The sequence below is a fragment of the Sciurus vulgaris genome (genome assembly GCF_902686455.1).
Source record: "Sciurus vulgaris genome assembly, chromosome: 4".
Taxonomy (NCBI): Eukaryota; Metazoa; Chordata; class Mammalia; order Rodentia; family Sciuridae; genus Sciurus; species Sciurus vulgaris.
In genome coordinates, this window is record NC_136464.1 from 39,806,237 (window position 1) to 39,832,099 (window position 25,863).

The 25,863-nt window shown below is 37.2% G+C and overlaps 1 protein-coding gene across 6 annotated transcripts in view; it reads right to left on the bottom strand.

The window, feature by feature from the left end:
* Positions 1-22,432: 22,432 nt before the first annotated feature.
* Positions 22,433-25,863, bottom strand: part of KIF20B (kinesin family member 20B) — a 69,423-nt gene continuing 65,992 nt past the window's right edge. For all 6 annotated transcript variants that reach the window (XM_079137483.1, XM_079137484.1, XM_079137482.1 and 3 more), the window contains 2 exons: positions 23,952-24,094; positions 22,433-22,697 (listed from right to left, as the gene is read on the bottom strand). In XM_079137483.1, coding sequence (XP_078993609.1) covers positions 22,620-22,697; positions 23,952-24,094 — 221 coding nt within the window. In that variant the 3' untranslated portion in view covers positions 22,433-22,619. The remainder of the gene's footprint in view (positions 22,698-23,951; positions 24,095-25,863) is intronic.

The window sequence follows — 25,863 nt, forward strand, 5'->3', positions numbered from 1 at the left end:
AGAAAGAAAAGTTTATTTGCTGGCTCACAGTTTCAGAGGTCTCAATCCATAGACAGCTGGCTCCATTCCTCAGGGCTCAAGGTGACAAAGAACATCATGGCAGAAGTGTGTGGCAGAGGGAAGCAGCTCACATGATGATCAGAAAGCAGAGAGATTGCCACCTGCCAGATACAAATATATACCCCAAAGCCACGCCCCCCAATAGCCCATGTCCTCCAGCCACAACTCACCTGCTTTCAGTTAATCCCATCAGGGATTAATTCACTGATTGGGTTAAGACTCTCATAACCCAATCACTTTTCCTTTGAACCTTCTTGCATTGTCTCACATGTGAACTTTTGGGGGACACCTCACATCCAAACCATAACACCAGGGAGATCCAAGATGGCAGACTAGAGAGAGGCTGCGTTCCTTGTCGCTCTGCAATGCCGGATTCAAGCAGAGGATATCTGTTTCTCAGTGAGGCAGTTTTTGCTGCTTATCGATCCCCTGCTCTTTACCTCATTTGTCTGCTATGATCACCTGCAATCTGCCAGCATATCGACGCCTTTTTTGAGAGCAGATTGCTCACTGTCAGGCGTCTATCATCTGCCATTTGCCTGCCTCTCTCCTGTCCATGGACTGCCTTACCCCTATCCATCACCCAACGCTCGAGGTTCACCTCCCGATTGTCCGACAGCTGCCAGCAGACTGACCGCAGACCGCCAGTGGAGAACCAGCTGCCTGCTGCTGCCTGGAAGTTTACTGTTACAGTACCTGCAGGTTTGATTACACGTGGCTGCTGCCATTTTGAGACAGGCCAGGCCCTGTAGGACCCCTGGCCGGATTGACTGCGTCCCGTCTCCAGGATCCCTCAGCCCGACCGATCACTCCCTGCCTCTGGGGCCCTCACATCCACTGACTGCTCCCTGCCGCCAGGACCCCCAGATCAACTGACTGCGCCCTATCACCAGGAACCCTGACCGACTGATTGCACCTGGCCTCCTGGATCCTACAACCACACCAACACACCCGACCTCCAGGACCACTGCCGGACCAACTGCATCCTGTCTCCAGGACCTCCAGCTGACCATGTCCACCCCTGAGCTGAAGCTCCCCATTTGCCAACACATTTGGAAGCCAGAGCAGCCATCTTGGATAATCCTGGAAGCCATAGCTCCGATCTTCGGGTGGGGCAAATCCCATCCTGAGACGCCTGCTGGAGGCTTGAAGCTCATTGTCAGGTACCTCTCATACATCAGGCTACTGAACACTGGGAGGTTTCATTAGTATATGACTGTTATACAGTAGATTTTCTTTTTTCTCCTTTTTTAAAAAAATATTTAAGTTTTTATTTCTTTACATTTCTTGCTTTCTTTCCCTTTTGTTTACCTGTTCCCTCAGAGTTGCTTTCTCCCTCATTTACATGCTGACATCCGATTTCTTTTGATTACACTCTCACCCTTTCTATTTTCTAGAACTTCTGTATATTCTTTTATTATCCCATTAACAGCCATATTCTTCATCCCTCTGCATTCTCTTTGTCCTCCATTAGAAACTGCAGACATTATTGTAAACCTGTTTGTTTTACCAAAGATAACATTTGAACTCATTTTGTTTATTATGACAATTTTGTTATTGTCCCCATAGGGGTTATTTGGTCTAGGATTGCATAGTGTCTGATTTGGGCACTGCTAATATTGATCTCCCCTTAAAGAAAGGGTTTTGGAAACCTATAGGGCCACTATAAGCCTATAGGGGGAAATCTGCAATACCCCAGATCTGCAGCGCTAGAGGGGAAGATACATGAACAACATGAAAAAACAAGGGAAGAAAATGGTCCAAACAAATCTAGATTCTATAGTAATAGGATCCAATGACAGTATGGTACAAGAAATGTCAGAAAAGGACTTCAGATTATACATGATTAAGATGATTCATGAAGCAAAGGATGAGATAAGAGAGCAAATGCAGGCAATGAATGATAATACCAATAAGCTGAAAGAGCACCTGCAGGAAGCAAAAGATCATTTCAACAAAGAGATAGAGATTCTCAAAAAAAAACCAAACGGAAATCCTTGAAATGAAGGAGACAATAAACCATATAAAAAACTCAATGGAAAGCATCACCAACAACCTAGACCACTTGGAAGACAGAACCTCAGACAATGAAGACAAAATATTTAATCTTGAAAATAAAGTCGCCCAAACCATAACACCAAGCATAATGCTGAACATAGAGATGCATAAATTAAGTTCCTGTTCTTGAAGTGCCCGTATTCAGAAAGGAAGGCAAATGCAAAAATATAAAAATAAAATGCAGTGTGCTTAATTGCAGTACATAAGAGCCACTATGAGCTTAGGAGGGAATGTGAGGCAGAAGTAAAATGGGAGTTAGAAAAAGAGAAAGGAAAGTGGGTCTTCAGGAACAAGACAGCATGATCACATTCTCATAGTCATGAGCCATCTTAGATCTATGAACAGGTTGGGAGTACCTGGTGTAAAGTTCAAGAGGAAGAAGAAAACAACCATTAAGTTCAAACCCTGGGTCGACTTTATAACACAAAATAGGAAAGCACTTAAAAAAGCATTAGGGAGGAAAGCAACATCGTCAGATCCAGGTTTTGGATAAAACTGTCTGGAGGCAGCATAGAAAAGGATGGGGTGGAGTGGAATTTATGAAAGGAGAAAATGTAAAAAACAGCATGAAAAGAGTAGTGCATGATCCACATAGAAGATGTTGATAGCCTCAACTAAGGAAGGGAAAGAAGAGATGGGAAATATTTAGGAGGTGAAAACAGGGTGATCAATTCTATATGAAGGTCAAGAAAGAGGGAAAACACCAGTGTTTTGGTGTAGATGATTAGGTGGGTAAAAATACTGCCATATTAGACATGAAGTTCTCCTGTTAGACTCAGGCAAAACCTCATGCCCATTCTTTTAAATCACAGATTGAAATTCCTGAGTATTTATGAGTAAATGTAGCATTGTACTCTAAACAGAAAACAGGGTAGAACCAGGTCTGGTTTTGCTTGTTCTCTTATTTCCAGCACTAGTACAGAGAGTGGCACAGGGTAGACATGCAATAGAGAGTGGTAAAAAAAATTACAGAATGAGAAAGGAATACACAGGAAGAAAAGACACTTCAGTGAATTCCTTTTGGGGCATGATGGGATGGAAATAATGGCAAAATCCAGGTGGAGATAAAGAGACAGCTGATAATGAGTCTGAACCCAGGGAAGAGATTAAGTTTGGGTATAAATATCTTAAAGCTAAGCATCCTGAAATAAAAGCATGAAAATAAGAGCCAGGAATAGACCCTAATGAAGTTCAACATTTAATGGGATTTTATTCCTTCCACTTCTTAGTCAATTGCTTTTGCCCTCTCCAAGTACAACATCACTGTCCCCTGGGCTGCTCAAAGGGCTGGCATGATGCAACCTCAGAAAACACATTTCTATGTTGTGTCCCAGGAAGGACCCTCTTTTGCCTTTATGACCCTTCCAAGGTAACATCATATGCCTCTCATACCTTTTCCATTTGCTAACTAATTCTCTCCAGTTCTTTAAATAGCTCACAAGTTCAGTGAAGTCCTCTTCAATGAAATCCTTCTGAGATGGACCAGAGAATAGTAATTACCCTCAATATCCTGAACATTAAATAGAAAATAACATTCTGCTTAATCAAAATGTGAACCTCTTACTCTTTCCCAGTTATGTCCAATTAGATGTCTTTGGTCTTTGTCATCTACCCTTAAAATAAATCCGGATTATCTTGGGGTTGAGGATACAGCTCAATGGTGGACATTTGCCTAATGTATGTGAAACCATGGGTTTGATCCCCAGCACTGCAAGAATGAATGAATGAATGAATGAATGAATGAATGAATGAATGAATAATTTGGCCTGTCTTAATGTAAATGCTTCATTATCTGTTGCTATCTAGCTTATTGTTTCTGTCCCACTATCTGATTTGACCACAGCAGTGATTCTGTGTGCCTTGACTTTGTGTCTACTCTGAAGAAATCACAGGCTGTGACAGGGAAGACAATGGGACAGCCTGGGTTTTCTAGCATAGTTCTGTCTAAAATATTCACTCTGTAATCAGGTGATATGTCAAACTATAAATTTTGGCTCAGAAAATATCATTAGGGCAGGAACTCTTGGCAAATTGCTTGGTGTTTATAATTAGGAACTTAATACATGCTTTTTAAGAATAACAACAGCAAACAAATAAAAGGAACTTAATGGCTAGAACATAGAATATCTAAAGTCAACATTATAAACACATTTAGAGTCTTTTAGTTTTTGTTTGTTTGTTTTGGGTTTTTGTTTTATTTTGTTTTGTTGGGGTTTTTGTTGTTGTTGTTGTTGTTGTTGTTTTGTTTTTTTTGTTTGTTTGCTGCTGTGACTAAAAGATCTGACCAGAACAATTTTAGGGGAGGAAAAGTTTATCTGGGATCTCACAGTTTCAGAGGTCTCAATCCATGGACAGTAGTCTCCATTCCTCAGGGCTCAAGGTGGGGCTGAACATCATGGTGGAGTGTGCAGTAGAGGAAAGCAGAGATGACCAGGAAGCAGAGATTCCACTCTCTAGATACAAAATATATACCCCTTAGCCGCGTCCCCAATGAACCATTTCCTTCAGTCACACCCTACCTGCCTCCAGTTACCACTCAGTTAATCCCATTAGGGATTAATTAATTGATTAGGTCAAGGATATAACCCAACTATTTCTCCTCCAAACCTTCATGCCCAATTTTGGGGGAACCACATTTAAACCATAAAATAGTGTATATGCCAATATAGTAACTTTTCAGTGATGGATCAGCTAGGAATAAATTTGTACACCAACAATAGGAAGACTGATCAACAGTGGCTTTCTTGCCTCATAACAAATTTAGGGACCGTTCCTGACTAATCATAATGGCTGTTTAGGGTGAACATCTATGGAGGACCTAGGATCCTCCTGCCTGTCCTCTCTGCCATCCTTAGTTCTACTGGCTTCTGTCCTCACACTTGCCATCATGGTGAAGCCTGCTCCAAGTTTTGGGTCCATAGAAAGATAGAGGGGGTCAAGAGGAACAGGGAATAAGAGAGATAAGAAAGTTCTTGTGGTAAGACTTTTCCATTTGATTTAGGAAGATGAGCAAGCCCCAGTGATGTCTGCCTGCATCTCATTGGCCATCTCCACCTACAAGGGGGCAGAGAAATGGAGCCTGCAGCTTTTACAACTTCTATGATAGAGTTGGGCAACAGATTGAATAAATGAAAGTACTTCAAATTTAAGAATAAATCTAAGCCACATTATTTTATCTGCATATTTACTATAATCCTACAAAGCAACATTATCTTAAGGTAATTTACTTGAGCTGATGTTGATTTCTATTTGCATGATTTTTGGAGTGATCTTATTTCAAAATTTTCCACTGTATATTAAAAAGGTTATCCTTTACTTTTATATGGCCTATTTTATCAAAATAAACTAGGAAAAACACTAAAAATATTTCTATATACCAGTTCAGGTATTTGGGTGAACAAGACATATTCTTTAAATTAGTTCCTGGAGTTTTCTCCAGTGGTGACAGGAATTCCTTTGGTTGGCAAGCAACACTATCAAAGAAAATTTTACCTACCCTCCCACATTTTTGCCCGGTTTGGTATATTACATAAATTGGAGTTGTTGCAGATGTTAAAGTCAGAGAATGAGGTTTGTTGTATGGAGCCTTTCCACTGAGAAGTGCTTTGTCTCCATCTGGTGGGCGATCTTAACTTTGCAATGTCAACTGTACTGCAGCCATTGGATGCTCTTAAGATCACCAGGGTGTATGTAAACAATCCCACAGCCAGGCCTCTCCCTAGCCCAATTCAACCAGGAGAGCTGGGAAAGGACCCAGGATTAGCATTTTTAAAGATTCATAGGCAATTTTATTATGAAATCAGGGCTATAAACCAGTGAGTTAGAAGAAACTCTAAACCCAGCAGGGTGGTGCATGCCTATAATCCCAGCTGCTCAGGAGGCTGAATCAGGTGGATAGCAAGTTTGAGACCATAATGATTTTGTCTCAAAATAAAAAATAAAGGGCTAGGAGTGTAGGTCAGATGCCCATCTTTAGTACCAATTAAAAAAAAAAAGCTAGATTAATTATGAATGTTGAACAATCATTCTTCCTATAAGATTGCCAATAAAGTGATCAAAGGATCTATGTAGGCAAATTAGGTTATCTCCCAAAGGTCCTTTTACACCTTCCAGAGTGGAAAACACCAAGGAGTTGCTGGCAAAACTAGAAAACCAAATCTGAATCTAAATCCCTTCCTGTGTGACTCTCCCTATATGAGGCAGAATGTTAAAAAAGCAATGCAAACACACACACACAATCAGACTAATCAGACTTGTCCCTAGGCAAATCTGTCAAGTAGTCAAGTAGTTTCAGTATGACTTTGGTACCTTATGTGTTTAGACAACTTTGTTACATATTTGCAGACTTAATTCTCTCCAGAATCCATTAGGGTGAGTATTCCTTCTTTCCATGTGTGCCATGGCCCTGGAGAGCCCCATGTGCCCACTCAGATACTGCTTTTTCCTTTATTTCACAGTTGGTGAAAACTTACTTTCTGGGATCTGTTTCTTTCTCACTTTTTAATTTCAACCAATTAGAGGTTAGAGGTTTATATAATATAATTAGAGGTTTATATAATATTCATTTGTCAAACACAGTTGATAATATTGAAGGGGAAATGCATCTAAGGCATATAAATAATTATGGAAGTTCTTTTATACATAGCATGAAAGATTCATTTTCTTGCTTTTCATATATTCTGAAAGATTCGTTGAAGTTTCAAACTAGTCACTATCTTCTTAAGTTTCTCAAATCAATTTTCATTGATAATGACTCATTCTTCATCGTGATACATGCATTACTGGTACAAAATGTGTGTGTGTGTGTGTGTGTTAAAAAGGAGACCAAGTTCAACTTGTGGCATTATTAGACTATGTGGTTCTGAACCCTGTCACTGAGAACAACCCGAAAAGTTATACAAACTATATACCATTAAAACAGTGAAATGACAAATCAGTGATAAATATTTGCAACACATAAATGAAAAAGAGTCCTTATCTAGAATACATGTAGTTCCTACTAATCAATAAAAGATCGGTAACACAATTTTTAAATGGGCAATTGACTTATAAGAGGATGTCCTCTTATAGATGTTCAAAAAAAACAGTAAACCTAAGGCTCTTTCATTAATAAATGAAAATTAATACCATAAATCATACACCTAGAACACCTTTCAAATAGCTAACATTTAAAAAAAAAAAAAAAAAAAACCTTACAATACCAAGTTAGGCTGAGCAACTGCAACTCTCATAACCTGCTGGTGACAATGCGATTTGGTACAATCAGTTGGAAAACTGGTGGTATTTTCTAAAGTTGAGCATCATACATATGCTCTGACTTGGCAATTTCAACTCCTAGGTACATCCATAAATATGCATAGAATGTTTATGTGGCAGCATTGTTTGTAGATAATCAAAAGCTAGAAACCTGTCCATCAATAGAATGGATGTAATGTTTAATACCATGTAACAATAAATTTGAAAAGCCATAGCTACACACACAACATAGATAAATCTCACAAGTATAATTTTACACAAATGAAGCCAGGCAATGAATGCATAGTTTTTGTATTCCATGTTGTTAGAAATCAAGATATTGATTACCTTCAGGTATTAGGGAGAAGTAATGACAGGGAAGGGGTGAATGACAATTTTTGCTTTCTGTTAACATTAGATATATTCACTTTGTGATAATTCATTGAGCCATATTAATTTTTTGTGTACTGCAGCTCTTAAAAAGTTAAAGAAAACAGTATAGTCAGAGATAGTTTTGTAAAATTGAAATCTTCCTTGTGTTTTTCACCTTACACAGGGACGTTTAATTGATGAGCACCAGCAGTGCACCTCAAACTTTACTGAACAAATTACTCACCAGAGAATCTTGTTTAAAATCAGATTTTTATTCAATAGTCTAAGATTCCACATTTCTTGAAAGATCCCAGGGGATACCAATGCTGATACTGACCACATTTTGAATGGCAAGGTCCTAAGAGTTTTCCAAGCTGTTTCTTAAGCAACAGCTTTTACAAATTAATAATTTGTGTGTGTGTGTGTGTGTGTGTGTGTGTGTGTGTGTGTGTGTGTGTATAGAGATTTAACACGGGCACTCTACCATAGTTACAACCCCAGCCCTCTTTTTTTTCCAACACGTCTCTATGTGGTTTCCTTCTTTTAACATTTTTTATTGGTTCTTTTGTTATACATGACAATTCATTTTTATATTATTACAAAAGCATGGAATATAATTTGTTTTAATTCAGTTCCCAGTATTTCCCCTCCCACTCCTTTCTTCCCACCCTATTCCCTTTCCTCTACTCTATTGATCTTTCTGCTATTTATAGTTTTTTTTTTAATTACTATCTATGAATGTACATGATGGTGATTCACTGTGGTATATTCATGAATGTACATAGGAATGTTAGGTCAGATTCATTCCACTGCCTTCCCTTCATTCCCCTTTGCCTACTCCACTGATCAAATAGAAACATTAAAAAAAAAAAAAAAAAAAAACCTTACAATACCTTTTTATCCCCCTATCCTTATTTTAGATTAGCCTCAGCATACCAGAGAAAACCATCTTTGACTTTTGGGGACTGGTTTATTTCACTTAGCATTGTATTCTCCAGTTTAACTACTTACCAGCAAATGCCATAAAATCAATTCTTATAGCTAAATAATACGCCATTGTGTATATATACACCACAATTTCTTTATCCATTCATTTACTGAAGAGCACCTAGGTTGGCTCTATTAGCTACTGTGAATTGTACTGCCATAAACATTGATGTGGCTGTGTCACTGTAGTATTCTGCTTTTAAATCCTTTGGCTATATACTCAAGAGTGGGATTGCTGGGTCAAATGGTGGTTCCTTTCCAAGTTTTTTTTAAAGGAATTTCCATAGCGCTTTTCCAGAGTGATTGTACCAATTTGCAGTCCCACCACCAATGTTTGAGTGTACCTTTCCCCCCACATCCTTGCCAACATTTGTTAATACTTATATTCTTGGTAACTACCCTTTTTTATCTTGAAAAGGGGCCTCGTTAAGTTGCTGAGGCTGCCCTTGAACTTGCGATCCTCCTACCTCAGCCTCCCAAGTCACTGGGATTATTATAGGCATGCACAACAGCATGCAACAAATTGTTAATGGCTATTAAATTTTTCATTAAAATTTACTTTTAAAAGTAATATTGTTAGGCCTGTCCTCATTTTGTGAGAATTTGATTTAAAAGTAAGTGTATGACACTTATTTAAAACACACACGGCAAATAAAAATAGTAAATGCTCAATAAATATACTGTTAACAGGTCCTGTTAACATTACCTCTTTTATTTTAGAAGAATAGGTCAGAAAGTGGAAGGAAGGATTGTATGATGATGAACACACCAGCATCTCTATTGTCTGTTGCAGGGACTGGCAAACTTTCTGTGGAGCCAGGTGGTAAATATTTTAGGCCTTGCAGACTATAGGGTTTCTATCACAACTACTCAATGCTGCCAGTAGAGCAGAGATAATATGTAAATGAGTGGGCATGGCTGTGGCCTAATACACCCCCAGTCTACTGGATCATTAGTCAACAATAAGTAGGTTGTTGTAAAATTTCCAAATTTTACTTAAGAAAACATTCTAAATCTCTTGTGTGTTTTTTCATTAAAATTTCAAAAATGAGTTTTAACTTTGACCAATTATCCTTGCATATATTATACCTCAAGAATGTCTTTTTGGTGTTTTGAGTGACCATTCATGGTTATTATTGTCAAACGTTTTAAATGGTCATCTAAGGACAAGTATTCAAAAATAAATGATATATAAAGTGATAACACAGAGAGTTTTCTTAACATAATTTCCATTCTTTGAACACAACTAGGACCCTGGCTTAACTGAGCTATAGTTTCACAGAAGTAGCAATTATCAACCTTCATATTGCTAAGTTGGTATACAAACTGCACAGAAATTATGTATCTGACTGTAGATTCCATACAGAACTGAATCATGTTGTGTTCATACCATGAGACCCATGGATTTTTACATGAATTTGAATTCTTAATACATATGGAAGGTATAACCGAGGAAAATTTAAAAGGTATTTTAAAAACAAAACACACTGATTAAACTTTTAGCTAACTACTGTAAAAAAAAAAAACTGTAATTTATATTACAAACACAATTTTATTATGCATACTAAAATAGGACATGCTAGCTCAGGCCTTAGGCTCAGAAAGTCAAAATGAAAGCTCCTGTTTATGGAAGGTTAGCCTACCTGGCCCTCTAAATTTCCTTAATGTGCTACATGTTTTGAGAAATCAGGAACTTTATTGTGTGCAAAACTCTGAAACAGAGTTCAGATATTGGTTTGAATCTGCTGGTCACCAAGAGCTTTAAACATCTAATTAGCCAGTAAGAAAAATTCTGGTCTAGTGACCAGTCTGATTTCTCTTCGAGATCTGATCAAGCACATAAATGACAACTTCTATACTTGACAAAATATGTGGAGAAGAAGGGAAAGTGCCCATCTTGATTTAACTACAACCACTACAATTACAGCTATGGTGATTGTTGGTAGAAGATGTCAAGTAATAGCTAAATGGTTTCTTTCTAGCTTGCTCCAAAGTAGTGATGGAAGGAAGATCAAAATGAGGGAGGCAGGCACTAGAGAGGTAAACTTTTTTTTCAAGTTCTGAAGGAAAAGTTTATGAAAGTAAGCATTTAGTTTTCAAAAGATTCTCAAAGATTTGAAGTTTTCTAGGCAATGTGAAAAATTATGTGTAATTTATATATGTCATGTTCAATAACAACTGAAACATTATTTCAGTTGTGTTATTTTGTAAAACTGCAAAATGTGAACAAGACATGTCCCCAGGTCACAAAGTTAACTTTCACTGTTTCATCTTCTGGCTGGGATTAAAGGAGACTTGGGCAAGCAAGAACATTTCCTATACTGGAATGCAACTTTATGACAACCAAGTGGACCAAGTGATAAACATACTGAACTTGTTTAACAAGGCCACCAATTAATGTTTTTTCCTGAATTTCTTTGGAGTTGTTCCCTTGACTTTAATATTCTTAACCTCTCTTCAATAGTAAAGACAAAATAAATACTGAAGATTAAAAAAAAAAAAAAACATCATAATGCAAAGTACAAGTTTCTTTCCATTTTAAAGTAGCCACCTCTTGGTTTTCTTCTCTTGTGTTTTTAAAACACTTATCACCACCATATTTTTTGACAAGCATTTGCTAAGTGCCTTGTAATCCTATATAGATGTAACTTCAGATAAGAAAAAATTAAATTTTAAACTTGTAAAGCAGAAAGTGATTATTCTAAGTATTAAAACTTAGACAAAAAGCATCACAGTATTCCTTTGAGTAATAATCTCCTTTAGGACATTTAGAATTAATTGCATTTATCTTACAGATCATTTTGAATACCATCCATAGAATTTCAGATCGTCTCCATAATCTATCCTATCAACCATTCCTCAAGGGCAATTGACGCTTGTATTCTAAAGTGAGTTTTGCCTGGCATGTTGGCACATACCTGTAAGCCCAACAGCTGAGGCAGGAGGACTGCAAGTTCAAAGCCAGTTCAGCAACTTAGTGAGGCCCTAAGCAACTTAGCAAGACCCTGTCTCTAAAAAAGCTGGTGATATGGCTCAGTGCTTGAGTATCCCTGGGTTCAATTCCTGAGAGGCCACACATAGATGACTCGCTTCCAAAGAATATACAAAGAAAACTTAATTTAAACTGGAGAATCCTGCAGACATGACCTTAGGTAAGTGATACGGTTAATGTTAGCAGTGATAAATTGATAACGTGTACTCTTGTGCTATGGAAGGGCACTTCACTCCGCTCTTCCTAAAAACCTGTATTTCTGGTCAAACCATGAAAAAAACATTGAGAAAACTCAAAATGAGAGAGAATACACAAAATACTGGTACCCCCAAAATTGTCTAGGTCATGAAATGCAAAGAAACCTGAGAAATTATCACAAATAGAGAAAACTAAAGAGATGGGATGACTGCTTATAATGGGTTATCCCAAATAGGATACTGGAACAAAAAAGATCATCAGTGGGAAAACTGATAAAACATAAGTTCATAATAATATGCCGATGTTTGGTTTTTAGGTATTTCAAATATACTTTGATAACGTGAAATGTTACAAAAAGAGGAAATTGAGTGAGAGGTACAGGGGAACCATTTTTCCAACTTTTCTGAAAATCTAACAAAATTTTTAAAGTTTTTTAAGAAAGTTTCAACCAAAAATAAATGCCTTGAATTTCTTTCCATTATACAATCTTATTACAATAAAGTGCATTTAACTCCATAGCAAGGAAAATAAACTTTTAAAAATATGGACTAGAGGTCAGTTTTCACTTGGTATTGTCAGATTTTGCAATTTTAGCCATTATAATCTCCATGACCCATTAATGTGTGTGAGTTTTTAACATTTTTCCCCCTGCATGGCTTATGCCTACAATACCCAGCTACTCAGGAGATTGAGGCTGAGGTACAGAACTGAAAGTTCAAGTCCATACTTATAACTTGTGAGACTCTTTTTTTTTTTTTTTTTTTTTTTTTTTTAAGTCTGGGGAATGTAACTCAGTGGTGGAAAGCTTGCCTAACGTGCAAAATCCTGGGTTAAATCCCCAGCACTGAAGAAAAGAAAAATTCCAATTTGTTATTAAGATAAAATTTCATGCAGTAAAATCATTTCAAATGGACAATTTGACTTTTAATATTCGTATACAGATAAACAAAAATCAAGACATAGAATATATCCATTTCTCTAATTTCATATTTTGATCCCATTTTCCAGCCCCAGACTTTAGCCAAACACTGATTTTCCTTTTCCCACTGTAAGTTTTGCCTTTGTTACTTTAACTTGCCTTTCTCTGATGACCAATGACTTTATCTTTTCAAACTTACATATTCAAGTCTTTCACTAGAATTTTATTGGGCTGTGTGGTTATTGCATTATAATTCTAAGAGTTTCTTACATATTCTTATATAGTCATGAATCACATAGTGATGTTTCAATGACAAGTCACATGATAGTGGCCCTATAAGATTATAAGACTGCTGAAAAATGGTTATTAACTTGTAAGGTCTTATCTGTGAATGTCATAGCACAATGCATTATTTACAAGGTTTGTGATAATCACACTGATGTAAACAAACCTTACTATGCTGCTGCCAGTCATATAAAAGTATACCAAATAAAATTATGCATAGTACTTAAAGCTTGATAGTGATGATGAACAATTGTATTACTGGTTTATGTACCTGCTGTAGTTTTTGAGTATATTTCAATATATTTTAAAAAGTTTAAGATAGTGTGCCATGTTATGCCAGCAGCAGCCTCATACACACCTCTTGACTACATTGAGGCCATGTCAAATGATTGACATCTAGGTTTTGATCAGTACTATCTACGGTGTTCATACAGTAAAAAATTGGCCTAATGAGGCATTTCTCTGAATGGATCCACAGTTCATACTTTTGCTTATATGCAATGTATTCATTTTTTTCATGTTGCTTTCAGGATTTTCTCTTTATAGTTGATTTTCAGAAGTGTAACAATAATCTTTCTATGTGTAATTTTATTTGGACTTATCCCAACTGGAATCTGTAGAACTTCTAAGTCATTATTTCTAAATGAGTTGAAAAATTAGGGGCCAATGTTTCTTCAAATGTATTTTTTTCCTGCTCTATTTTCATGCTTTCATCCCTCTAGATCCCAGACAACATCTGTTATTGATCCTTTTGGCACTGTTCCACAGACACTGAGGCTCTGGTTATTGGGTCCTCCCACCCTTCAGATTTTATAATTTAAATTGATCTATTTTTAAGTTTACCGATACTTTCTTCTGAAATCGCTAATCTGTTATTAAAGGTATCCAGGGGATTTTCATTTCAGCTACTTGACCCTTCTGTAGTAACAATTCCATTTGTTTTTCCTCTTCATACTTTCCATTTCTCCACTGAGATTCTTTAAGGTGACACTTCCTATAAATCCTCCAACATATGCATAACAGCTGTTTTAACTTAAGGTTTTGCAAAACTCAACATTTAAGTCATGTCAAGTTTTGTTTCCATGGGACTCATTTTCCTGTTTCTTTCCATATCTAGAAATTTTTTTCACTGCATAACATGCATCATAAAAGATACGTTGCAAAGAATCTGCACTACATGTTTCTCAGATGAATGTTGCTTATTTGCTTGTTTATTTAAAATATTTTGGTCCCAATAGGTATTTCGATTACTGTCTCATTAATTTCAATTTATGCAGGCTTGTTTCATGCTTTGTTAGTGTGCATCTGTAGAAAGTCCAAGGTGTTTCCTGAGTCCTTTTAATTTGTCAGTACTCCCCCTCCGAACTCTTGATTCCGTTGAGGATCTTGTTAAGGCTTGGTTTTAATCTTTATTCTGGATATAGAATGGGCATTTATTTACAGTATGAGGGCTGAGACAAGAACAAAAAATGCTGCATTGCTCAATTTCAGTTGCGAATGTGCACGTTGGTTAACTCAAAATTTTTTGCCACTCTGAACATTTCCACAAATAACCACATGTGTGCTATGAAAGTGCTGATTTTGAGGTTCTAAGCAAATTTTAGTGAGTAAGCAAACGTGCAAAGGTAGAATGCATAATAAATATTAACTATTTTTTTCTTATTTTACTTTTTTTATTTTTTTTATTGTAAACAAATGGGTTACAGGTTGTTTCTCTGTACGTGGCGTAAAGGCAAACCATTTGTGTAATCACAAATTTACATAGGGTTATGTTGTTTGATTCATTGTTATTTTTTCCCTTCCCCCCACCCCTCCCACCCCTCTTTTCCCTCTATACAGTCCATTCTTCCTCCATTCTTGCCCCCCTCCCTAACCCTAACTCTAACCCTAACACTAACCCTACCCTCCCCCCATTATCTGTCCTCATCCACTTATTAGCAATATCATTCGTCCTTTGGTTTTTTGAGATTGGCTTATCTCACTTAGCATGATATTCTCCAATTTCATCCATTTGCCTGCAAATGCCATAATTTTATCATTCTTTATGGCTGAGTAATATTCCATTGTATATATATACCACAGTTTCTTTATCCATTCTTCAATTGAAGGACATCTAGGTTGGTTCCACAATATGGCTATTGTGAATTGAGCAGCTATGAACATTGATGTGGCTGCATCTCTGTAGTATGCTGATTTTAAGTCCTTTGGGTATAGGCCAAGGAGTGGGATAGCTGGGTCAAATGGTGGTTCCATTCCAAGATTTCTAAGGAATCTCCACACTGCTTTCCAGAGTGGCTGCACTAATTTGCAGCCCCACCAGCAATGTATGAGTGTACCTTTTTCTCCACATCATCGCCAACACCTGTTGTTGCTTGTATTCTTGATAATCGCCATTCTAATTGGGGTGAGATGGAATCTTAGGTGGTTTTGATTTGCATTTCTCTTATTACTAGAGACGTTGAACATTTTTCCATATGTTTGTTGATTGCTTGTACATCTTCTTCTGTGAAGTGTCTATTCATTTCCTTAGCCCATTTGTCAATTGGATTATTTGTATTCTTGGTGTAGAGTTTTTTGAGTTCTTTATAGATTCTGGAGGTTAGTGCTCTATCTGAAGTATGATTGGCAAAGATTTTCTCCCACTCTGTAGGCTCTTTCTTCGCATTGCTGATAGTTTCCTTTGCTGAGAGAAAGCTTTTTAGTTTGAATCTTTCCCAGTTATTGATTCTTGCTTTTATTTCTTGTGCTATGGGAGTCCTGTTGAGGAAGTCTGGTCCTAAGTCGATGCGTTGAATATCTGGACCTACTTTTTCTTCTATAATCTGCAGGGTCTCTGGTCTGATTTCAAGGTCCTTAATCTATTTTGAGTTTAGTTTCGTGCATGGTGAGAGATATGGGTTTAGTTTCATTCTATTGCATATGGATTTCCAATTCTCCCAGCACCATTTGTTGAAGAGGCTATCTTTTCTCCACTGCATATTTTTGGCCCCTTTGTCTAGTATGAGAAAGTTGTATTTATTTGGGTTTGTGTCCGTGTCCTCTATTCTGTACCATTGATCTACCTTTCTATTTTGGTACCAATACCATGCCGGTTTTATTACTATTGCTTTGCAATAGAGCTAAAGATCTGGTATTGCGATACCCCCTGTTTCACTCTTCCTGCTAAGGATTGCTTTAGCTATTCTGGGTTTCTTATTCTTCCTGATGAATTTCATAATTGCTTGCTCTATTTCTGTAAGGTACGTCATTGAGATTTTAATTGGAATTGCATTGAATCTGTATAGCACTTTAGGTAGTATGGCCACTTTGACAATATTAATTCTTCCTATCCAAGAACATGGAAGATCTTTCCATCTTCTAAGGTATTCTTTAATTTCTTTCTTTAGTGTTCTGTAGTTCTCATTGTAGAGGTCTTTCACCTCTTTTGTGAGATTGATTCCCAAGTATTTTATTTTTTTCGAGGCTATTGTGAATGGGGTAGTTTTCCTAATTTCTCTTTCTGAAGATTCATCACTTATGTATAAAAACGCATTGGATTTATGAGCATTGATCTTGTAACCTGCTACTTTACTGAATTCACTTATGAGTTCTAAGAGTTTTCTGGTGGAATTTCCAGGTTCCTCTAAATATATAATCATGTCATCAGCAAACAGGGATAGTTTGAGTTTCTCTTTTCCAATTCGTATCCCTTTAATTTCTTTGGTTTGTCTAATTGCTCTGGCTAGAGCCTCAAGAACGATGTTGAATAGAAGTGGTGAAAGAGGGCATCCCAGCCTTGTTCCAGTTTTTAGGGAGAATGCTTTCAGTTTTTCACCACTTAGAATGATATTAGCCATGGGCTTAGCATAAATGGCCTTTACAATGTTAAGGAATGTTCCCACTATCCCTATTTTTTCTAGTGTTTTGAGCATGAAGGGGTGCTCTATTTTATCAAATGCTTTTTCTGCATCTATTGAAATAATCATGTGATTCTTGACTTTAAGCCTATTGATATGGTGAATGACATTTATTGATTTCTGGATGTTGAACCAACCTTGCATCCCTGGGATGAAACCCACTTGATCATGGTGCACTATCTTTTTAATATGTTTTTGTATGCGATTTGCTAAAATTTTGTTGAGAATTTTTGCGTCGATGTTCATTAAGGATATTGATCTGAAATTTTCTTTCCTCAATGTGTCTCTCTCAGGTTTAGGTATCGGGGTGATATTGGCTTCATAGAATGAGTTTGGAAGGGTTCCCTTCTCTTCTATTTTATGGAATACTTTGAGAAGTATTGGAATGAGCTCTTCTTTAAAGGTTTTGTAGAACTCGGCTACAGAACCCATCTGGTCCCGGACTTTTCTTTGTTGGTAGGCTTTTGATGACTTCTTCTATTTCAGTACTTGAAATTGGTCTATTTAAATTGTTTATGTCCTCCTCGTTCAGTTTAGGCAATTCATATGTCTCTAGAAACCTGTTGATGCCTTCAAAATTTTCTATTTTATTGGAGTATAGATTTTCAAAATAGCTTCTAATTATGTTTTGTATTTCAATCCTGTCTGTTGTGATATTTCCTTGTTCATTCTGAATTTTAGTGATTTGGGTTTTCTCTCGTCTTCTCTTTGTTAGTGTGGCTAAAGGTTTATCAATTTTGTTTATTTTTTCGAAGAACCAACTATTTATTTTGTCAATTTTTTTGTATTGTTTCTTTTGTTTCAATTTCATTGATTTCAGCTCTGAGTTTAACTATTTCCTGTCTTCTACTACTTTTGGTGCTGTTCTGTTCTTCTTTTTCTAGGGCTTTGAGCTGTAGTGTTAGGTTGTTTATTTGTTGAGTTTTACTTCTTTTATTAAATGCGCTCCATGAAATAAATTTCCCTCTAAGTACTGCTTTCATAGTGTCCCAGAGATTTTGATATGATGTTTCTTTGTTCTCATTTACCTCTAAGAATTTTTTAATTTCCTTCCTAATATCTTCTGTTATCCATTCATCATATAATAGCATATTGTTTAATCTCCAGGTGTTGGAATAGTTTCTGTTTTTTACTCTTTCATTTATTTCTAACTTTAATCCATTATGATCTGATAAAATACAAGGTAGGGTCTCTATCCTCTTGTATTTGCTAACATTAGCTTTGTGGCATAATATATGGTCTATTTTAGAGAAGGATCCATGTGCTGCTGAGAAGAAAGTGTATTCGCTCTTGGTTGGATGGTATATTCTATAAATGTCCGTTAAGTCTAAATTATTGATTGTGTTATTGAGATCTATGGTTTCTTTGTTCAATTTTTGTCTGGAAGATCTGTCCAGTGGTGAGAGAGGTGTGTTAAAATCACCTAGTATTATTGTGTTATGGTCTATTTGGTTTCTGAAATTGAGAAGGATTTGTTTGACATACATGGATGAGCCACTGTTTGGGGCATAGATGTTTATGATTGTTATATCTTGCTGATTTATGCTTCCCTTAAGCAGTATGAAATGTCCTCCTTTATCCCTTCCTGACTAACTGGCTTGAAGTCCACACTATCTAAAATGAGGATGGATACTCCAGCTTTTTTGCTGAGTCCATGTGCATGGTATGTTTTTCCCCATCCTTTCACCTTTAGTCTATGAGTATCTTTTTCTATGAGGTGAGTCTCTTGCAGGCAACATATTGTTGGATCTTTCTTTTTAATCCAATCTGCCAGTCCATGTCTTTTGATTGATCAATTCAGGCCATTAACAATCAAGGTTATTATTGAGATATGATTTGGTTTCCTGGTCGTCTGGTTCATGTTTTAAATTTTATTTATTTATTTATTTATTTATTTATTTATTTATTTATTTATTTGATATGACTTGTTTCCTCCTTTATTTGACAATTCCTTTAGGATAATTCCTCCCTTTGCTGATTTGCTTCTTTGTTTTTCATCTCTTCCTCATGGAATATTTTGCTGAGAATGTTCTGTAGTGCTGGCTTTCTTTTTGTAAATTCTTTTAGCTTTTGTTTATCATGGAAGGATTTTATTTCATCGTCAAATTTGAAGGTAAGTTTTGCTGGGTATAAGATTCTTGGTTGGCATCCATTTTCTTTCAGGGCTTGAAAAATGTTGTTCCAGGCCCTTCTAGCTTTTAGGGTCTGGATTGAAAAATCTGCTGATATCCGTATTGGTTTCCCCCTGAATGTAATTTGGTTCTTTTCTCTCACAGCCTTTAATATTCTGTCTTTATTTTGTATGTTACGTATTTTCATTATAATGTGCCTTGGTGTGGGTCTGTTGTAATTTTGTGTATTTGGAGTCCTATAAGCCTCTTGAACTTAATTTTCCATTTCATTCTTCAGATTTGGGAAATTTTCTGATATTATTTCGTTGAATAGATTGTTCATTCCTTTGGTTTGTTTCTCTAAGCCTTCCTCAATCCCAATAATTCTTAAATTTGGCCTTTTCATGATATCCCATAGTTCTTGGAGATTCTGTTCATGATTTCTTACCATCTTCTCCGTTTGTTCAACTTTGTTTTCAAGGTTAAACATTTTGTCTTCAATGTCTGAGGTTCTGTCTTCCAGGTGTTCTATCCTATTGGATATGCTTTCTATGGAGTTCTTAATTTGGTTTATTGTTTCCTTCATTTCAAGGATTTCTGTTTGGTTTTTTTTCAGTATCTCTAACTCTTTATTGAAATGATCTTTTGGTTCCTGTATTTGCTCTTTTAACTGTTGATTGGTGCGATCATTCAATGCCTGCATTTGCTCTTTCATCTCATTGTTTGCTTCCCTGATCATTTTAATTATGTACATTCTGAACTCCTTTTCTGTCATTTCTTCTGCCATGCTGTCATTGGGTTTTATTGATGTAACATCTAGATTTGTTTGGGGCATATTCTTCCCTTGTTTTCTCATGTTGTTCAGGTATCAGTGGACCGCTGAGATATTGCAGATTTCCTCTGCTGACTTATAATGTCCCTGAAGATTTCTAGTATATCCCTTCTTAGCCTTCAGTAGGCTGAAGTCTTGGAGGAAGTTGATAATGCAGTGCTCCACAAGGAATCTGCCTCTCTAGGGGTGGTGGCCTTCAGGTGGGGTATATTCCCTGCTAGTGGGCAGAGGTGTCTCCACTTGTTGACCAATGGTCATCCAAAGGGTAACTAGGCTGCAGGCTGAGGCAAGGCCTGTTTGGGCCTGTGTCTCTGGTTTTACCGTTCTTGTGGGAAAACCTCACCCGGCAGGGAAGACTCACCTGGTGGGGAGGTCTCGCTGGTCGGTTCCCCTCCTAGAGGTTCCCCTCAATCTACAACTACTGCCTAGGCTGGGCTGCCTTCCTCTGCAATGTTCCCAGGGGCCCGGCCCTACCTCCTGGGCCTGGGAGACTCACCCTTCGCAGACGAGTATCCTTAGGCTGCCTCTCCTCAGAGAGTCTGCCCACAGTCCTGTAACCTTTGCTCTGCCCCTAAGCTTGTCTCTGTGCGGCTCTTCCACCAAGAAGACTCCTAGGTCCTGGGACCCTGCTCTGCACCTAATCGCCTGGCTATGCGGCCCCTCCTCTGAGCAGCCACCTGGAGCCCCATACAATCGCTCAGAGTCCCAGAGACCCGCCGCACACCTCGTCCTCCAGACAGCCGCCCGGTGTTTCGTTGCGGTCACTAGGAGTCCAAGCAACTCACTGCTAGCCTCCTCCTCCAGCCAACCGCCCGTAGCCCTGGGCAGTCACTGCGAGTCCAAGTGACCCGCCCCATTCCTCCTCCTCCTTCAGGTAGCCCCCTGGGTGTTCTGGTCACTGAGTCACTCTGAACCCGTGAGTCCACGTGACCCGCTGCACGCCTCCTCCGGGCAGCCGCCCGGAGCTCTGGTTCGGCCACTGGAGACCAAGCGACCCACCGCGCTCCTCCTCCAGGCAGCCCCCCCGGTGTTCAGGAGCGGTCGCTTTAAATCCAAACAACTCACCACTCGCCTCCTCCTCTGAGCAGCCGCCTGGAGCTCCAACGCAGTCACTGCAAGTCCAAGCGACCCGCTGCGCTGCTCCTCCTCCTCCTCCTCCTCCTCCTCCTCCTCCGGGCAGGCCCCGGTGTTCAGGAATGGTCGTTTTGAGTCCAAACAGCTTGCCACGCAGCTCCTCCTCCGACAACCGCCCATAGCTCTGGTATAGTCACTCCGAATCCAAGCAGCCATGCTCCTCCTCCTCCTCCTCAGGGCAGGCCCTGGTGTTCAGGAATGGTCACTCCGAGTCCAAACAGCTTGCCGAGCAGCTCCTCCTCTGGCAACTGCCTGTAGCTGTGGTGCAGTTGCTCCAAGTCCAAGCGCCTCACTGCACTGCTCCTCCTCCTCCTCCTCCTCCTCCTCCGGGCAGGACCCGGTGTTCAGAAGTGGTCGCTCTGAGTCCAAACAGCTCTCCTCCCAGCCCCTCCTCTGGGCCGCCGCCCGGAGCCCCAGTGGTTGCTCCGAGTCCTCCTATTTTTTTGATATTGTATAATGAAAACATTTTGATGCCTAAGAGGTTAAGTTTTAAGATACTATTTTGATGGAAATTTTCCCTAAATATGATGTGTCACATAAACAAAACACCAAATAACTTTCCTTACTCAGTGTCATCATTACTATAAACATGTAAGCAATGCTAAAATGTAATGAAACCTTTAAGATTTTAGATGAATGTATGTTTTTAGATTAAAAGCGCCAGTTGGCAAAAATTCTTGAGTTTAGTGCCCTTTTTTTGTATTTTTAATTATTAGTTCACTAAACCTTAGCTGTATGATCTAGCAAAAGTAAAATTCATATGTCTTGGCTTTTCAAGAGCGAATACACTTTCCTCTCAGCAGCATATGAATCCTTCTCTAAAATAGACCATATATTATGCCACAAAGCTAATGTTAGCAAATACAAGAAGATAGAGACACTACCTTGTATTCTATCAGAACAAAGACTATTTCTAAGGTCAAGGTCTAAAATTCTTTTTTTCCCCCCTAATTGTCACTATTTTGGCTCCTAGATGCTATCTTTTCCTCCTTTCTAATTTTTACCTGTAATTTTCTGTGTCCTGGAAAAAATCAGGAAGCCAACATTATTAGATTATTTTTTTAAATTAAAAATATTTTTTCTAATTAAACACTTGAGATCTTTTCAAAATAATGTACACACGTTTTGGCAAAGAAAAAACATGTACATGATTATTCCCTAACTCCTAATTATAATCCAGACAGATATATAAAATCAGCTGTACATCCCAACACAGTAACATCAAACTCCTAAGACACTAAAAACACAAGTAAGCAAGCCCAAAACCTGACTTATGCCATCACATGTAGAAAAATAAACATAAATAATAGCTGCTTTCCTAGTATCTAATGCCTGAGATAATACAGAATACGTAGATTTTAAAAAAGTACACAGGTAAACTGATTATATTTATTGAACTAAAAATTATACTATATATGTAAAACAAATCTCTATACAGAGAGATTTAACACATCATAATATATGCAATTTTTAGAAAGTCAAGATGCAAGTTACAATGATTATGAATATAAAATTTACATTAAAACACTCTCCAAGTGATTTATTTGGCTGTTCTTGTTCGAAGTCGTCGTTTGAGAATCTGGTGATCACTTTCCTTCACTTTCTGATCCATTAAAATCTGAAATCAACAATTTCAGTTTTTCAAAAATTATAGGCAAAAATAAAAACATAAATGTCTATGTACTTAATTACTGACATCAATAGGAACACTAGTCTTTCTGTCCTGTTAGGCTACAGGTATCCCATCTTCCATAAAAACACATGGAAAAGAAAATAGATTTTGTAAAGGACTCTGAAGTCTTTGGTTCTAGAATTAAAATCACCAACAATCTGTACTGAATTCAAAGATAACTTCTTACTGTTTCAGTGTTATCAATACTATTATTGTGTAAACAAATGCTAGAATCTAATGGAACCTTTAAGATTTTAGATAAATAAATGTATGTTTTCAGATTAAAAGCCCTTGGCAATAATTCTACTTTGTGTTTTATGCCTCTTGAAATAATTATTATCATATCTGGAGATAAAGGCCTCAAATCAATGTGATGAAATGAACTTTTACAGCAACAAATATGTAACTTAAAAAGGAAAAAGCACATAATACTGCAACTAAGAAATAATATTCAGCCAAAGAAAGAAATTATGTACTAATAAGACAGATGGTAAAAAGTGACTAAGAGAATAGTACTTTCAACAGCATGTCCTAATTAACCCTAATTCTTTACCACTTGCTTTTTGCATGTCAATCTCATCTCTGATAGCTACTATTGCAAAAAAGGTCTCTCCTAACTCTTCTTGGCCACGTCCAGAAAAAGTCTAATTATTTTTCAACCTTCACTTTCATCCACTAACCAAATGTAAGCATGACAGAAAATTAGAACCTTCCCTGTAATAGCACAGACTGTTCTGAGTGAGGAGAATGAGTCACAGAGTCAGGGTGACAACTACCATCTCTTCTTAATAAAGCCTGGAAGGCTTAGAAGAAGATGGGAGGAAATGGCTAAATGTCAATTTTTTTTTTTTACCAGGCACACTTGGATCCAGATTTGTGCAACTCTGGTGATAAACATAACAAGGAAAAATAGATGTTAGAGGCAAATAAATTGCTAAATAGTGATAATTCTATTGATGAAATATATTCCTTGAATGAGGTTTCAAATGCAAGTGCATGGCACTTACATACAGTAATATAGCATTTGTATTTAATTACTATAAGGTTAACACATCTGATCAAAAGTTAAATATTTTAAGTGATCTGGGGTCTAAAGAATAAAAATTAAAATCAATGAAAAATTCAAATTATAATGAATGCTTCCAAATTAAAAAGAACATGAACAGTTTTATATTGATGAAAATTGAAATACTAGCTTACCACTTGGCCTGATATATCAATAGGAGATGAAATTTCATTTGTGTACAATTTCCGTTTGGCTTTTTTTGGTTGAGACACATTTTCTTTACTTGCTTCTACATTTGAGAGCTTTGAAGAGCTCATTGTTTCAATTATCTTCTTTGCTATATAAATTAAAAAGAAAAACAATGTAAAATATAAATGATGAAAGGATATGAAGAGACACTGATAAAGAAAAATGTTAAATGCTTCAGAAACAATGATCATCAGTAAGGCGGGGGAGAATAAATAAAGTAACATCTGAATAATGTGCAACAAAGTGGAAAGGTCCATAAATTATAGTACCACCAGTAAAACTCAAGTATCTTTTTCTTTCAATGACTTGGAAAAGGTTTATGCTATGTTAAACCAGAGAGGATTATACAAATAGACTGTGTAGCATTAAAAATAAGATAATGGGCCAGAAAACTTCTAGAATTCATAAATAAATTCAGCAAAGTAGCAGGATTTAAAATTAACACCCATAAATCAATTGCATCCCTATACAACAGTGATGAATCACCTATCCCATTCACAATAGCCTCAAAGAAAATAAAATATTTGGGAATCAATCTAACAAAAGAGGTGAAAGACCTCTACAATGAAAACTACAGGGCACTAAAGAAGGAAATTGAAGAAGACTTTAGAAGATGGAAAGATCTTCCATATTCTTGGATAGGCAGAATTAATATTGTCAAACTAGCCAAACTACCAAAAGCACTATACAGATTTAAAGCAATTCCTATTAAAAGTCCAATGATGTTTGCATGGAAAAAAAAAAAAAGCAATCATGAAATTCATTTGGAAAATAAGAGGCCCAGAAGAGCCAAACCAATCCTCAGCAAGAAAAGTGAAGCAGGAGGCATCACAACAACAGACCTAAAATTATACTACAAAAATATAGTAACAAACACAGCATCGTATTGGCATCAAAACAGACATGAAGACCAATGGAATGGAACAGAATACACAGACAAACCCACATGCATATAGTTAGCTCATACTAGACTAAGGCACCATACACATACATTGGAAAAAAAGATAGCCTCTTCAACAAATAGTGCTGGGAAAACTGGAAATCCCATTTCATTGAGATTAAAATTTAACCCCTATCTCTCACCCTGCACGAAATACAACTCTAAGTAGATCAAGGACTGAGGCATTAGACCAGAGACCCTACACCTACTAGAAGAAAATGTAGGCCCAAATCTCCATCATGTCGGCTTAGGAACCAACTTCCTCAATAAGACTCCTAAAGCACAAGAAGTAAAATCAAGAATCAATAAATGGGATGGATTCAAATTCAAAAGCTTCTTCACAGCAAAGGAAACAATTAAGAACATGAAGAGATAGCCTACAGAATGGGAGTAAATCTAACACCTGAACCTCAGATAGACCATTAATCTCCAGGACATAAAAAGAAAACAAAAAACTTAACACCAATTAAACAAATAACCCAATCAATAAATGGGCAAAGGAACTGAAAAGACACTTCACAAAAGAAATATGAATGAAATGAACACAAATATATGAAAAAATGTTCAACATTCCTAGCAATTAGAAAAATGGAAATTAAAATTACACTGAGATTTCATCTCACTCCAGTCAGAATGGCAATTATCAAGAATAGAAGTAAAAATAAATGTTGGCAAGGATGCAGGGGAAAAGGCACACTCATACATTGCTGGTAGGACTGCAAATTGGTGCAACCACTCTGCAAAGCAGTATGGAGAATCCTCAGAAAACCTGGAATGGAACCACTATTTGACCCAGTTATCCCACTCCTTGGGATATACCCAAAGGACTTAAAATCAACTTATTATAGTGATACAGCCACATCAATGTTTACAGCAGCTCAATTCACAATAGTTAAACTATGGAACCAGCCTAGGTG